Source organism: Lepidochelys kempii, chromosome 2 (genome assembly GCF_965140285.1).
Source record: "Lepidochelys kempii isolate rLepKem1 chromosome 2, rLepKem1.hap1, whole genome shotgun sequence".
In the NCBI taxonomy this organism is placed as follows: domain Eukaryota; kingdom Metazoa; phylum Chordata; order Testudines; family Cheloniidae; genus Lepidochelys; species Lepidochelys kempii.
In genome coordinates this window covers 116706280-116722437 of record NC_136381.1, presented here as the reverse complement: position 1 = coordinate 116722437, position 16158 = coordinate 116706280, and the positions used below count along the sequence as shown (strand labels likewise).

The window sequence follows — 16158 nt, the reverse complement described above, 5'->3', positions numbered from 1 at the left end:
AGGAAGAATGTTTTCTCTGAGGCAGAATGCCTCTTGGGTTCTCTTTGGGGCAGTGTGGCTCTGCAATGCCTTCCCAATGCAAGGCTGTGCCGATAAGGCACAATTAAGCCCTTTATCTGCTTTCTTTCCCTGGCATCATTTGTCCATTGGTGAAGTCATTCCTCATAAAATAAAGAGAGACTTCCACCTCACCCTAAACCTGTTCTTTTTTCATCAATCGGATCAGCTATTTATAGCCTACATTCCCAAATTCTGGTGTGCTGCTCATGTGAGATGTCATCTCTCTGACTATTGTTGTTATTTATTATTTGAATTATCATAGCCCCTTTGAATCAGGAGACCTGCTACCTAGACTCTCCCTTTCTGCTTTCTGTAAGCATTGCTGCCTGGCATGGACACTTTCTTCCACAGAGCAATTCAGAACAGATAACAGATCTGATAACAGATGAGATCTGTGGAGGTGAACCCATTAAAGAGAAAATAGGCTGATTTATCAGTAAATGAAGTTCTCTTACAAGTTTATCTCTCCACACGCTCATAGTCTCCCTCCTCCTCCTTGTTGCTTCAGATCTTAAATTCAGATCTCAGTACACAACCTGAGGGCCAGATCCTCAACTGCTGAATGTTGGTGTAGCTCCATTGACATTAATGGAGGACCGGATGAGGATATGGTCCTGAGTTGGTGATGTTAGCCCAACACTTAAAAAATAACTGTTTGCTTGGGACGTATGTTGAAATGCACACTAAAGCTTTCTAAGTCTATGTTTCATGGATCCCACATCCCATGTATTGATAACATGAGCTTAATAATGTGCCTCTATGGAGGAAATAAACCATTTGGAGAACCAACTTACATTACTATTAGGAAGTCTTTCCCCCTCATTAGTGATGTGACTCAACAGTACCTGGTTAAGCTGTAGTCTAGTCAATAGAAACGATGAAGTTAAAAATATGTTGAGAGCCCAGAGGGAAGCACTCGGGCCGTGGGATGGTAAAATTAAGGTTGCCTGGACAATTTTTTACCCTGCCTTCTTTTGTGTGTTAGATGTGTTAGATTTAATGTTTTAAAATATGACACCCACTAGCTTTCAAACAAATAGTTCAATGTACTTTTAAAAAGACAATCTTATGGACACATTTGGCATGTTGTAGCCTTTCAGGCAGTGGGTACTGTTGGGCCTTACATTGTTTTGCAAATTCCTTAGAATATCATACAACTTTTTTCTTCTACCGTCTTAGATAGGTTTTAAACCCACTTCAAGGCCCTTTTGTGCTGCCAGAGTGATGAAAAGGGATCGGAGTATAAATGAGAATCAGATCCTTTGTCTTCATTGACTTACCTTTATACAACTGAAAAAGACAGGTGTAATGGAAGTGCTACTTCCTGTTGAAATATAATTTAAAATTGATGAGTCAGATCTTCAGCTGGTGTAAATTGGTACAACTACACTGATTTCAATTAAGCTATACCAATTTATGTCAGCTGAAGATCTGGCCCTGTGTCTGTAATAATAACAATTATTATTTTTTGTATCACCCTAGGATATAGGAGCCCTAGTCATGGACAAGAACTCTGCTAAGTCTTACACTTGACAAGAATATTAACTTCAAAATGAATCAGAAAAATTTAAAGGTAGAATAAATAAACAACCTAGATCCAGAAAGCTGTTTAGGATCCTAACTTCCATTGAAATCAATGGAAGTTAAGGGGCTAAATATCTTTGTGGATCTGGGCCTAAGTCTCTCACATAAAACTGGATGGATGTACTATACATTATACGCCACTTTGGTGTGGCATAATGTGCCCTGAAACCAGCTTCACTGGGTAAGGAGCTGAAAATGACCCCTTGACAATGGAAATTTTCATGCAACTTTGACAGTAGGTGTGGCTACACTTTCATTATCAATAATCCCATTTGAAAGTCACATTGTAGCAAAATGCTGCTGTCACTAAATGGATGGACAGAAATATTGAAATGATGTTTGTCTGAGATATACGTATACATTTTCTGATCCAGATCTGTTCCTTAGATGTGTGTATAAATTGTCTGATGCAGACTCTCAACAAGGCTTTCAGGGTTAAATAAGCTTCTGAATAAAAGAAAATGGTCCTTTGAGCCACTCCAAAAGCAGCTCTTTGGACAAACCTCAAGGAAAAAATGTGAATATTTGGAGCTCCACTGACCCCACACTGGTGCTTTCCTGGATTCATTGCTGCGGAGTCTAATTTTTGCGGTGTTTTGTAGGAGGTAATTTCTGCGCTGGTTATGATTTGAAAGAGCTGGCCCACAACCCAACCTCAATCAAATTGGAACAAGATGTCACCAAATGTCCTGGTCCCATGGTATGTACTTGGAAACAGAACTGTGCAGCGTGGAGAGATTTTGGGCAATTCAGTGAAACTAAAGTCAATTTTCATGGCTTGAAATTGCTGCAGGACCAGATCGTTGTGTTTCAGTTTGTTTTGCTATATGTGTGAGAGGCAGCTGTTTTGTTTTTGATAGACAAGAAAACTTTAAAATCCTGATTTATGGAAACAAGTGACAAATTTCTGTTAACTTGCAGACACAAAAAGGGGAAAATATACTTGTCCTCTTTGAAGTTAACTAAAAACAAATGGGATTGTTTCCCCAAAGGAAAAGTAGGAGTTTAGTTATGATGCATCACCTCCTAGACATCTTGGAAATTATATATACTGTACCCTCTGTTTATATAAATATGAATTACATGATTGTGGCACAGGGTCATTTGTAGTTCAAATGAAAATGTAATAGGCAGAGACTGTTGAGGGATAGACAGGATCCAAAGATCTATTAACTATTTTCCAACATGGTATATCATATTTTTTCTTTAAGTTGAGTGGTAAAGAAAACTTTGGCCCAGTATCATATGTAGGTATCTTAGTCACATCTGGAAAGCAGGATTTTCACCAATGTTAATATGACTCCAGTCATTCTCCATTTGCATGGTATCTCTACCATGAAGACTTTGGTGCAGGAGTTCACTGTTTTGCTCAGAAACAGACTGATTATGAAGTTAGAAGAATCTTTCTGCCTCCTAAAAATGAGTATCTTTATATTCGTACTTGCTAAGGCTGGCGATGTAGGAGAGGTACATATGAAAGCATAAGAACTTCAGGTTAACTGGGGAAGCTTGCTAAAGACAGACCACTTGTAAGGTGGAGGTGTTAGGTAAGTGCTTTTTTTCAGTATGTTAGATAGCTGTGCTCAATGCTTTGAACATCACTTTATATGGGCACTGAGAGATTTATGTTTCCATATACAGCACGTTCGCCAGAAGTACATTAATGGTGACATGTTGATAAAATCAGTAGTCTCAGAAAACAAAATGTTGAATTAGATACTTGGGTATCAGAATTCATTCTCCATACATTAAAAGAAAAGGAGTACTTGTGGCACCTTAGAGACTAACCTTAGAGACTGTATTTTGTGAATACAGACTAACACGGCTGCTACTCTGAAACCTGTCATCACCATACATTGTCAGTTTTGTTCTTATCTTAGATAGAGTGAGGGTCAATAAAATCACTAGGCTTCTCCAGCTGAGATGAAAACAAGGTGTCAGTCTCACTGGATAGAGTAGTGCATATTCCTGTCTGAAGTTTGCTGCTGCTTCTCATATCTGTAAATTTATTTAGCATTTTGACAGATGAGGGTGTATAACTCAAATAGAATGAAATCTTTTCTTCCTGAAAGTTATTCTAGAGTGTTTTTGAGAATCTTGTCTGAGACTCAACGTATACAAGCAAAATAATCCTGCTGTTTGAATTGTTGTGTTCATGAAAGAGTGGTAATTTGAGTGGGCAAATAGCTTATTTAACTGTCCCTCAATTTCTCCATCTTTATAATATAAATAACAAAACTTTTTAGCCCTTCTAAAGGAGTTCGAGGTCCTCTGATGAAAGATGTGATTTAAGTGCAACATATTTTTAATAGACAGCCACGAGGCTATAGGTCACAGTATGCAGTCCTGTGTCTTTCACTTGCTGAGCCCAATAGTCTCTCAGAGGCATGCCTTTGTATTAACGCTAACAGCTGTGGGTTGCATTTGGTCTGTTAGCATACTGACTACTTCTCTAAATTACTGATGCTTGATCCTTAATACAGTCCTAATATGCATAATTATGGCATTCAAATGTTATATGATTGCAGTGTATATCATGAAATTTGAACACATTGGAAACAAATCAAGGATGAAATGCCTTCTTTAAGAAGTGAATTTCCTTCCTTCCATATGTACAGTGTCTCCCTGATATCAAAACTTGCTCAGCTGACAAGTAAAATGTCTTTCATATGGTCAGCCCTAAAAATTCAACATGGGCTCTGAAAGTGTAGCTGGGTTCTTTCTACCTTGAACATCATAACCAGTAATAAAGGCTCTGTTAGCAAAATTGTGCCCTTGGCTGCACCTGTATAACCTTTTTGCCTTCAGATTATGCCTCAGTGGTCCGTGCTCAAATTTAAAGTAAAGTTTGGAAGACCATGGAGTCGTACAGATGTATCTGAGGTCATCATTTGGTTTGTATCTTTACATAATCTATACAGGGCAACTTCTGTGATGGAAGCTTAGAATTTCACGACTGTGAACATCTGCTTTAACACCAGTTTAACCCACTGGCACTGGATAAATGTCTTATTAATTTTTCCTACTGCTGTCCTGATTAAACAGCAATCATTGTCATTCAGTCTCATTAGGCTAATTAGGTACCCAGGGATATATCCCAGTAAAGCAATCCCGAATAAATCAAGTAGACTGTATTAATAAAAAGGTAAATTGATCACAGCAAAACCAAGATAATAAATGGAAGTTAGTATATGTGGGTGCATTAGCTGATGTGCTGGTTGCAACCATCCTAGATATGGTCCAATCCTGTAAATGCTTATTACAAGGCATAGTCCCGCTGAAGTCAATAAACCTCCATCCTATATTAAGCACTACACCCAACAGTGTTTGCAGGATTGGGTCTTTGGTATGTATACTGTGGTATGAATGTATTAATATATCTTTTATTTTGATAGGGTCCTTCCCGAATGAAGTTTTCCAAACCAGTGATTGCTGCAGTAAGTGGATATGCAGTGGCCGGGGGTCTTGAGCTCTCTCTTTTGGCTGACCTGCGTGTTGTGGAGCAGAGTGCCATTTTTGGAGTGTTCTGCAGACGCTTTGGTATGTTTTCATACAAAATCTCTACAGAGATAGCAGAGACCAGATTTAAAAAAAAAAAAAGTCTTTAGAATTGCTCTCCCAGTTCTTGCAAGCGCGAAACCTATCTCTGTATATGTGAATTGGGTACATAGATCCACAATTTTCTGGTTTGTATGCATGCAATTTGCAGGCACATGGTTACAGATTGATTTGAGAATTGGGCCCTGATCTCTCGGGGTCTCTTTCTCTTTGCTTCTTTGTCTGCTTTCTTTATAGCCAAATGTTACAGGAAAGTTTGGAAATTAGAAAACTGCTAGCTAACTAAGGGCTCATCTACACTGGGAATTTATATCGCCATAGCTACGCTGCTTAGGGGTGTGACAAATCCACATCCCTGAGTGATGTAGTTAAGCAGACCTAACCCCCCAGTGTACACAGTACTAGACAGACAGAAGAATTCTTCTGTTGACCTAGCTACTGTCTCTTGGGGAGGTGGATTACCTACACTGACGGGAGAATCCCTCCCATTGGTGAAGATAGTGTCTACACCAGGGTTGGGCAAACCTTTTGGCTCGAGGGCCACATCTGGGTATGGAAATTGTATGGCAGGCCATGAACACTCACGAAATTGGGGTTGGGGTGCAGGAGGGGGTGAGGTCTCTGGGTGGGGGTGCGGACTCTGGGGTGGGGCCAGAAATGAGAAGTTGAGGGTGCAGGAGGGGGCTCTGGGCTGGGGCAGAGGGGTGGGGAGTGAGGGCTCTAACTGGAGGTGCGGGCTCTGGGGTGAGGCGAGGTGCAGGAGGGTGCTCCACGCTGGGATTGAGGGGTTCAGAGGGCGGGAGGGGAATTGGGGCTGGTGCAGGGGGTTGGGGCATGGGGGGGTGAGGGCTCTGGCTGGGGGTGCTAGCTCTTGGGTGGGGCTGGGGATGAGAGGTTTGGGGTACAGGAGGGTGCACTGGGCTGGGATTGAGGGGTTTGGAGGGTGGAGGGGGATCAGGGCTGGGGCAGGGGTTTGGGCATGGAGGGGTTCAGGGGTGCAAGCTCCAGGCAGCGCTTGCCTCAAGCAACTCCTGGAAGCAGCAGCAGCATGTCCCCCTCTCTGGTTCCTATGTGGAGGCGTGGCCAGGCAGCTCTGTGCGCTGCTCTGTCCACATGTGCTGCCCCTGCAGCTCCCATTGGCCGCAGTTCCCTGCCAATGGAGGTGTGGGGGCGGCACTTGGAGCCGGGGCAGCATGCGGAGCCCTCTGGCTGCCCCTACGCATAGGAGCTGCAGGGGGAACATGCCTCTGCTTCCGGGAGCCACTGCACACGCAAGCGGAGTGGCCCCCGACTGAGAGGGGATATGACAGAGGTCTATAAAATCATGACTAGTGTGGAGAAAGTGAGTAAGTGTTATTTACTTCTTCTCATAACACAAGAACTAGGGATCACCAAATGAAATCAATAGGCAGCAGGTTTAAAACAAACGAAAAGGAAGTACTCCTCTACCTCAATATAACGCGGTCCTCGGGAGCCAAAAAATCTTACCACATTATAGGTGAAACCACGTTATATCGAACTTACTTTGGCCTTGAGCATTTCAGTTATTAATAGTCACTTCCTGTCCCGACTGACCCCTCAGAACCTCCGACTCATCCAGCCCCCTCACCCCGCTCCCTGTCTCCTGACTGCCCCGACCCCACCCACACCCCTGCCCCCTGACAGGCCCTCCGGGACTCCCACACCCTATCCAATGCCCGTTTCCCATCCCCTAACCGCCCCGCCCCCAGAACCTCCAAACCATCCAACCCCCCCTGCTCCCTGACCACCCCCCAAGGCCCTCTGCCCTTTATCCAATCCGTCAGCCCCAGCCCAGCACCTTAACACGCCGCTCAGAGCAGCGTGTCGGAGCTAGACACGCTGACGCGCCAATCCGCCGGAGCACACAGCCCCCCCCCCCCCCCCCCGAGCACTGCTTTACTGCGTTATATCGGAATTCGTGTAATTTCAGGTCATGTTATATCGGGGTAAAGGTGTATTTCTTCACACAATGCACAGTCAACCTGTGGAACGCTTTGTCAGAGGATGTTGTGAAGGCCAAGACTATAACAGGGTTCAAAAAAGAACTAGATAAATTCATGGAGGATAGGTCCATCATGGCTATTAGCCAAGATGGGTAGGGATGGTGTCCTTAGCCTCTGTTTGCCAGAAGCTGGGAATGGACAACAGGAGATGGATCACTTGATGATTACCTGTTCTGTTCATTCCCTCTGGGGCACCTGGCATTGGCCACTGTCAGAAGACAGGATACTGGGCTAGATGGACCTCTGGTCTGACCCAGTGTGGCTGTTGTTGTGTTCATTTATGTAAATAATCATTATGAATGGTTATTATTTTAAATTTTAATAAAGCCATAAATATCTACTGTAGTTCCTGCTGATAAAACAGTTGTTAAATTTAAGATGTTATTGTTTTCCTCCTAATAAAGCAAGTTTTTTTTCAATGTATTTAGATAGAAGAGTGTGGAATAAAGGTATGAAGTAGAGCTATGAAATATTTTTCTAGTTAGAATGAAGGCTAATGATAGCTCCTCCATAGCTAAAATGAAAGCTCGCTTCTCATTATAAGCCCTATATAACAAACAAATCAATTGCCCTGAAATTTCACATACCACATCAGTCTTGGGAAGAGGTTTTCCTGGGAAATTTAATAAATTTATCAAATCTTTTTTCCAAATTTTGTTTTGTTGGCCTTGTTGAGGAGAGGCACTTTTTTCTAGGCCTGGGAGGCAGGGAAGATGCCTAAAAAGGGTTTACAAAGTTAAAAAGTCAAATGACGTGCACACTGTGCAGCTGCAAACAATTACATGTGCTTTACTTTACTACCAAGAGCAGTTCTGTTGATTTCAGTGAGACTACTCCATAGTAATAAAGTTAAGCAAAAGTAAGACCTTGTCTACACTACAGGGAACTTTGGTATAACTTACGTTGCTCGGGGGTGTGGATTATTCACACCCCTAAGCGATGTAAGTTACACTGACCTAAGCGCTGGTGTAGACAGCACTATGTTGACGGGAGAGCTTCTCCCACTGACATAGCTACTGCCTCTCCTGGAGGCAGGAGTTATTAGGCTGATGGGAGAGCTCTTGCCCATCGGCTTAGAGAATCTTAGCCACAATGTAGCTGAATCGCGGTAAGTGCTATACTGTAGATGTAGCTTAATTGTTTGCAGGATTAGTGCCTTACTAGAGTGGTGTGCTAGTGAGTGCTGAAGGATCCTGTGGCAGCAGGGAACTGACTGGATCCCTGCTTGTTCATTTCCAGGCTTTTTGATGTTGGGGTAGTTGAGTTTCTGTGGCCATTCAGATCCTTGGCCTCTCTGCAAAGACTGCAAAACATGGTAGCTGTTTTTGTGATGTGGAGACCTTTTTGCCAGGAACTGGAGTGAGGCTGCCAACGATGATGGTAACTTTCAGCCTCTACCAATCTATATCTAGAGTTGTACAGATGACTTATGAGATGCCTCTAATAGCCTATTTCCAAAAAGGTCCCTGCCATCTCAAGAATTTAATGGGAAACTTTATAAGTCTTTTAACCATATTTTGAGATGCTCAGGCTTTGTCTACTCTGCACACCACTTGCGGCAGCATATAGGGTATGTATAGCTACATGCTGCAGTGAAAAGCAAGCCGCACCCATGCTGCAGAGTGTAGATACACATGAAAGGCTCAGCCAGGGGAAGGCAGTGAGGAAAAGCTCTGGGGAAAGACTCCAGCAGCAAGGCACTGCACTGCTAAAGACGGCAGAGTAGATGAGGGAAGCACTGCTTGGGCATGTAGAGAGTCTTGAACGTAGGGTACATACCTGCAGGGTTCAGGCCCATCTTTACTCACCTTAGCAGTGCCTCACTGTCTATGCTGCTATTTATACCCCTACTAGGGGGATATGTAGTGTAGGTACTCTACAGGTAGCTGAAAGGGTGTGCTGTGTAGACGTATCTCCAAAGTAATAACTTCTTATTACAATCAAGAAGGGGGAGTATGGCAAAGTATTTGTTCTGGAAAGTTCCTCTGACTTGCAGGGGTATGGCAGGGAGAGGGAATACTAAACTTCAGCCCTTAACAGCTGCAGTGACTCTACTGGTCTCACTTACTTGAATTCTGGTTGACTCATGCACAACTTGTGCTAAAATTCTTGCAGATAGTGGACGTGCTGCAACTGGATTTTCATAGCTCTGATAGTTTGTCTGAAGTAGCTGTAGATTTCACTGTTGACATTCTGGTATATTCCACAGACAGGCCTATTTGTAAAGCAAGTTGTTGAACAAGGGGCATGCAAACTATCGTTTGTAATAGCATGGTTTACCCTAATAGTTTGTTGGCCCTTGCTGAGAGAGAAAAAGCAGTGCTAAGAATGTCTAGGGAATGCAACACGCTTGCACCATGCTTCTTTAAGCATCTGCTGCAGTATTATGCTTGTTGTAGTTTGGCCCATTTTTAAATACTTGAACACAGTGCTTCATGTGGTGCTTTTCTTTCTTTTTTTTTTTTTTGAGTGAGTGGGTGGTGCGTCTTTGCAGAGAAGACGCCACTCTTAAAATCGGCTTTTTGTGCTGCTGCTGCTGTCATATAATCTATCCTTTGATCCTGACCACTTATCCACATGGTGGCTGTAAAGATCTGGGAACAAATTTCCCTTTTCGTTCATTTCAGATCATGACTGATCTTCATTAAACCAGTTTAGAGCATCTCCATGAAGAAATATTGCGGTGATGTCTGAGCTAAATGTGAATATTTTTAAAAACCTTTCATAGAAATAAATTCATATGGCAACATCCTGTTATATCTTAAACCTGTTAGGGGAGAGCACCCGGTTATGGAGGAAGAATAGACTTATGGTTAGGGCACCGGTATGGGATTTGGAGAACCTGCGTTCAGTTCTTAACCCTGCCACAGACTTCCTGTGTGACCTTGGACAAGCTACTGTGGCAAATTGCCGGCACTACTATGATGGGTCTCACGCTTTTTCTTCTTGGGGAATTGTTTCTGACAACATCAGCACATTTCTGATAAACATGTAAACAACATTAAGTCACTTCTTTAAGTGCAGGTCTGCTCTGAAAAGTGACTTGTAAAAGTAAATCTGCTCCCTGTCCTTAGTCACATTTGTTCTGTGACAAATATTACTCTTGACTTCTGAGATCCCTGCAGAGTCAACACAGCTAAAAGAGAGTGAGCTGGATTTTTGTACTCCTTGTGCGTCTAGAGAACTGTTTACTAAATTATGGTCCAATCAGGACTTAAATTAGAGGCCCATCCAGTAACAACTGTGCAACCTCACGAAAGGCACCGGGTTTACACAGGTGCCACCGAGGGCATAATTTGGTCTATAAAAGCATATTTATTAGTGATGAAGCTAGAGTAGGAAAGAGGCTAGCTTGATTCTCAGAGACCAGGCAGTTTGCAGAGCTGACATATAGAGGAAAAAAAAAAAAAACAAACCCTTTTTACTTGTAAAGTGAGCACATTTGATACAGAAATCGTCAAGGAAAAAACACGGAAGCCAGGAGTGCTGTTTTTAGAGTCACTTTTCAGGGTAGATCAAATTGCACTTACAGTTTTAGATAACTGTCTTTCAGTTGTGAAATTAAAAGGAAAATCCTGCAAACCTTTACTAATGAAATGGGTCTTTTGTGTTACATTAGTTACATTAATTAAACGGAAAGAAGCAGCCTAGAATACTCACTTGAGTAAAGTCATGCAGGATTAGGCCAAAAAATTGTTTTTAAAATATAAACATTTGGGTTTTCTTTTAATCCTGTGGTTTTTGTCTTCACAGGTGTTCCACTGATTGATGGTGGCACTGTACGGCTACCTCGACTGATTGGTCTCTCACGAGCCTTAGATCTCATTCTAACTGGTCGTCCTGTTGGTGCACAAGAAGCATATGAGTTTGGGCTAGCCAATCGAATAGTCCCCAATGGCCAAGGTTAGTGCTTAATGAACAATGTAGGAAATGGTTCTAAATGTGAATCTTTTGATAGTGTTATTATCTGTACGTTTGTCTTTGTGAAGACTAGTTAACACAAAAGTAATCATGATTTTTGTAATAAACAGAATTGGTTACAGGGGCGGGCACAAGAGTGGGCAAGCAGGGGCATGGCCCCCCACCCCAAATTCTCCATGTGTCCCTGCAGCCGGGGACGGAGGAAGCAGTGGGCAGCTGGCTGCCGGCTGAGCTCCTCCTCCCCTAACCCCTACAGCTGCTGCCGCCTCTTCCTTGCTGCTGGAGTCCCAGGTGTTGCCTCTGCCTCCATCCGCTGAACCACTTCACTAGGTGGTCTGCAAACCAGGCTGCAGTGCTGGGACTCCAGCAGCAGGGAAGGAGAAGCAGCAGCTGTAGGGGTGGGAGGAGGAGGAGGAGCTCAGCCAGCGGTCCTGCTGCTTCCTCCCTCCCAAGGCTGCAGGGACACAGAGAGTGCTGTTGCCTCTGCGCTACTGGGCGTCCCTGCCAGAGGCGTCCTGAGAAGTGTGTGTGTGTGTGAGAGACATGACCCTTTCACTTGTATGTGTTTAATGTACCCCTCCAAAAGCAGTCAAATTTAAAGTCCTGCACACGCCCCTGATTGGTTTTGATTAAAAGTAAAAGGTCCCTATGTCATGGACCATGTTTTAATATATATTTGCACAGTGCCTAGAACAATGGGGCCCTACTCTGCTTCCTAAACAGGGGTCTTGTGGTGCTATCGTGATACAATTAATAATCTAAAATATACATCTGGCACAGGATTGACACACTGCAGAGAGGACATCCAACATCTGTCACATTTGCTTTTACTGCTACACTGCTATTAAGTTATTATTCGTGTTTAAAGTAGATCTTAAAGCAGGCTGCTAACAATAATACATCATCCAATTATACATTCCCTTTATTGTAAATGTTTTGTAACATCACATAGCTGAAACTAGAATGTTAGCTGATGGGCTGCCATCATATTTTAGTAATTTATTTTGTTTTAAATGGAGGGAAACAAAACTTTCCAAATGTTGCTGTATGGTTTAAAAAAATGAAATGGGTTTCCTTATATTTTGGGCAAGGGAAATGAATAGAAGTTTTTCTAATGGAAGTCAGACGTAGCACTTGCTTTTACACTTAAAAAAAGCATATGTTCCAGTTTCTCTGCTTGTGAATCAGTCTTGTCCTGCCATTGTACAGTTCCTTGAAGATTTTTTTATTTCCTTTCTAGCTAATTAGGTGCCTACTCCATCTCTCCAAAGCCTAGAGACAAAGATATTGTGAAGAACTAAAATTACTTGAGGCAAGAATCTAGTTTAGAAAGAGATTTCCTTTACAAGTTAAATGTTATGTTTCCACTCAAAAGAAAGGTGCTGCTGTGCAGTCATAAAAAGCTGGCCAAAAACCCTGGGAACCTTTGCAGTCAACTGTGGTGTTTTTGATCCATGCCAACATGAATCACAGCTCTGGCCCAAGAGAAGCAATGCTTTCCGACTCCGTCAAGCTAGAATCTAAAGAACTCAAACAGCAGCTCACTCAGGGCCCAAATCTGCAAGCACTTATTCACATGAGTAGTCTTTCCTTGGGCAGCTGATCCCACTTATTTAAATAGGAGTAGCTGTGTGAGTGATCAAGGGTTTTCAGGATCTTGCCTTTATTCCCTCCACCCCTTTAATTCATTATCCTCAAATATTTCTCATATTGTAGTATCATTTTATACTTGTCTCGCCAGTAAAGATGAGCTTAGTTGCATTGAGTAAATATTATGTAATATTCAGATGTTTACTGTCTAAGGATTTGATCCTGCAAATGCTTACTACTAAGTATAATGCTTATGGAAATCAGCCAGGCCACTCATGGAAATAAGCACTATACCTAATAGTAAGTATATGCTGGATCAGGCTTTAAGGGCTCACCAGATTTTGAGTTCACTCAGCACCTTGCAGGTCTGAAATCTTAATAGACAAAATACATATATACAGAAAAGGGTGGTGGGAGGAGGCATGCAACCCAAGACTTCCTCTTCTAGTTCTAGCGTTCTCTTTTGTTAATCCTTGTAGGTTTTATTTTTTTAGTCTTTACTTATTTGCCTTTGTTTTTTAACTCATGCCAATTTGCATTTTTGTTTACTTGTTTCTAACAGTTTACTGGGTTTTTGTAGGTTTGTCTGACTTTTTGTTTTATATTATAACCCTTGGTTAGTTTCTTTGTTAGGGCCCGTACCCTGGTGTCTGGCCAAAGAACACTTAGTGCAGTTCAGGAAAGTGTGTGTGCAAGTGGCTTTAAGCAACCTTGCAGTTGCTTGATCTTGGGGCAGCTTTTTGCCAGTGGGAGTGCCAGGCACAAGCTAGAGCAGCCCAAAGACCACTCTAATTTGTATCTTATGCTATTAGGCATTAGCCCAAAGGGGCCATTACATCAGCCAGGAATCGTTGGGATGCAAGGACACTCCAGCTACACCCACTTTCACCATACATCCACAAGGAGAGAGTGGCGTAGGTGCTACTATGGTAGTTCCCCAACCCTTAGGGATCCCTTGAGCTGGGAGTAGCCGCATGTGATCCAGTAAACTTGCTTTAAGGCAGTTTTGCACTGGGGGAGTTGAACTAAAGTATTCCTATACCCTGGAGGAACTGGGCCTCTGTTTTTAAACTAGTCCTATTTTCTGTTTGTTTGTTTGTTTTAAATGTATGTAACTCTTTCCTATTTTCATATTTAACACTTTCAGAATGCCTACCATTTCCAACCCTGGAAAGTGCTGTCCTCTCTCCTTTGATATTGAGAGCTAGTGAGATCATAGCCACTTAGCTGCCTGGCTCCACCCATACTGCTTACGTGGAAAGGTCTGTGGAGGCCAGGACCCTTTCAGAGTCACGTAGCAAGTTTGTGGACTTGTCTACGCTGCAGGCTTAGCTTGAGGTATCTACAGTGGAGTTAACACCTCTCGCGTCATGTTAGCCTAGTGGAGAAAGAGCATTCGCGCTGCAAAATGACTCTTGAGCTGGACAGTGCTTGTATCAGCAGCACAAATTGACTGCATACCCACTGTGCTACTGGCTCGAATGGCAGCAGAATCTGGGCTTCATCCCGCTGCATTGATGGGCCAGCTAGCTCATGTTTAAAGTACCATTTAACTTGAGCTAGAGACTTTTGGGGCTCAGTGGAGTCTGTTGGGTAACACTCAAGTTATAGCTCTAGCTAACAGTGCAGTGAAAACGAGCCCTGTGTTACAAGTGTGCCTTTTATTGTTCTAAAAACTTTAAGCTCTCCATAACTGACATCTGCTGCTATTTATCAATTTTGCTCAATTTAGTAAGTATAACCTGGTTTCTTTTGTTAATTTAAAGGGAGTTGAAAACATGGAAATAGATTTTAAGAGGTTTCCTTCCAATAACAGGGGTGTATCCTGTAATAAAAACAAAACGTTTCTACTGTTAACCTGTGTCCGTTATAGGGAACTACCTCCGTAAGGTAAATGTAGAAAACCTTTTCAAGCAGTCTCTAACATTTCCTGTAGAAGGAAAAAGGAAGACGCTCTACTGAGTTACCTCATTTTGAATTGGCCTGGAAATTGGTTTAATGCACAGTAGCAGCTGCTTTTCTTCAACTTAAACTGATATGACTGCTGCTTACCGTAGCCTGTTCTCTTGACTAGTTAGCAAAAAGATTACAACATGTACTTTTGAATCTAAATGGGCTTTGGAAATGGCTTTTTTTTTTTTTTTAGCTTGTGAGTCTGAGAGTGTTTAATTGACTCATGGCTAATTTCCTTTTAGCTAGGACAAAAAGGTACAAATGTTCAAGAGTGTGTGTGTGAGAAAGAGAGAGAAAAGTAGGTTATTTTGATCATGGAGTGTGAAAGGAGGGAGAGGAGATCAGTAATAACACAGGAGGTTATTCAAACCTCCCGAAGCGGCCGCTGTTTTTCAAGTCCAAAAAGTGACTAACGTCTCCATAGACTTGCTGTCGCACTGTGTGCGTTCTGATATCCTGATTCCTTTTTCAAACATGAGTGTTTTGGTTGGCGCTGGATGATGTAACTCAGAAGTGAATGCGAAAGAAACCAAGTTTTATTTATTGAATGTGTTGTTGTAAGCAAATGAGAATTCTATAAAGTGTGTTTTACCCTGGCAGTTAGCATTAACCTGTTGATTACAGAGCTAGATGTAAAGCAAAGAAAACCTGGTGGTAGGTCTTTCTAGTGTCGTGAAAGACGTTGGGCCTGATCCTCAGCTACAACTGAGATGTGCTTGGCTGAGCTGAAGAAGAGGTACACAAACTGTCTTTACACTCCCTCTATCTTAGAGCAATTCTTCCCTGATCTGCTTCCCTGCAACAGAATAAAGCAGCCTGCTCTAATGTCTGCCTGGGGCCCCAGAAGACTGATATGCTAGCGGAAGGTCACTGGGAAGTTGGCTATGCCCTTGGGCTAAAGGCAGAGAGGGAAAATGTAGGAACCAACCTGTATGGCTTAGTGCTGTTTCGGTCTATCACAATACTATGATAAAATGTCTTTGAATAGGTTTATGGTTTTGTTGCTCGCTGAAGGTGCATTGGCGTGATAGAGCATATCAGAGTATTTCTAAGGCTACGTTTACACTGGAAACTTCAAAGCTCCTGCAGCAGCGCTTTGAAGTGTGAGTGTGGTCATGCATAAGCGCTGGGAGAGAGGTCTCCCAGCGCTCCTGGTAATCCACCTCCATGAGGAGAATAGCTCTGAACACTGGGAGCGTGGCTCCCAGCGCTCGGAGCCTGGCCACACTAGCGCTTTAAAGCGCACAAACTTGCTGTGCTCAGGGGGGTGATTTTTCACACCCCTGATCTAGAAAGTTAGAGTGCTATAAAATGTAAGTGTAGACAAGCCCTTAGTAACACTCTGGCACCCCTCTTGCCTCTTCTATATCAAAAAGATTTTCCAGTCTCATCTTGCAATATTTGTTAGCAATTCTAGCAGCCATTTTCGCACCTTAATTTTTTGCTTATTTATTCTTTTCAGCATTGA

At 42.7% G+C, this 16158-nt stretch overlaps 1 protein-coding gene across 1 annotated transcript in view; it reads left to right on the top strand.

Annotated features, from left to right (window-relative positions):
* The window catches only part of LOC140907016 (enoyl-CoA hydratase EchA19), a 32979-nt gene that overhangs the window by 11864 nt on the left and 4957 nt on the right, over window positions 1–16158 (top strand). Inside the window, exons 4-6 of the mRNA XM_073332092.1 lie at window positions 2247–2344; window positions 5040–5184; window positions 10980–11129. Coding sequence (XP_073188193.1) covers window positions 2247–2344; window positions 5040–5184; window positions 10980–11129 — 393 coding nt within the window. The remainder of the gene's footprint in view (window positions 1–2246; window positions 2345–5039; window positions 5185–10979; window positions 11130–16158) is intronic.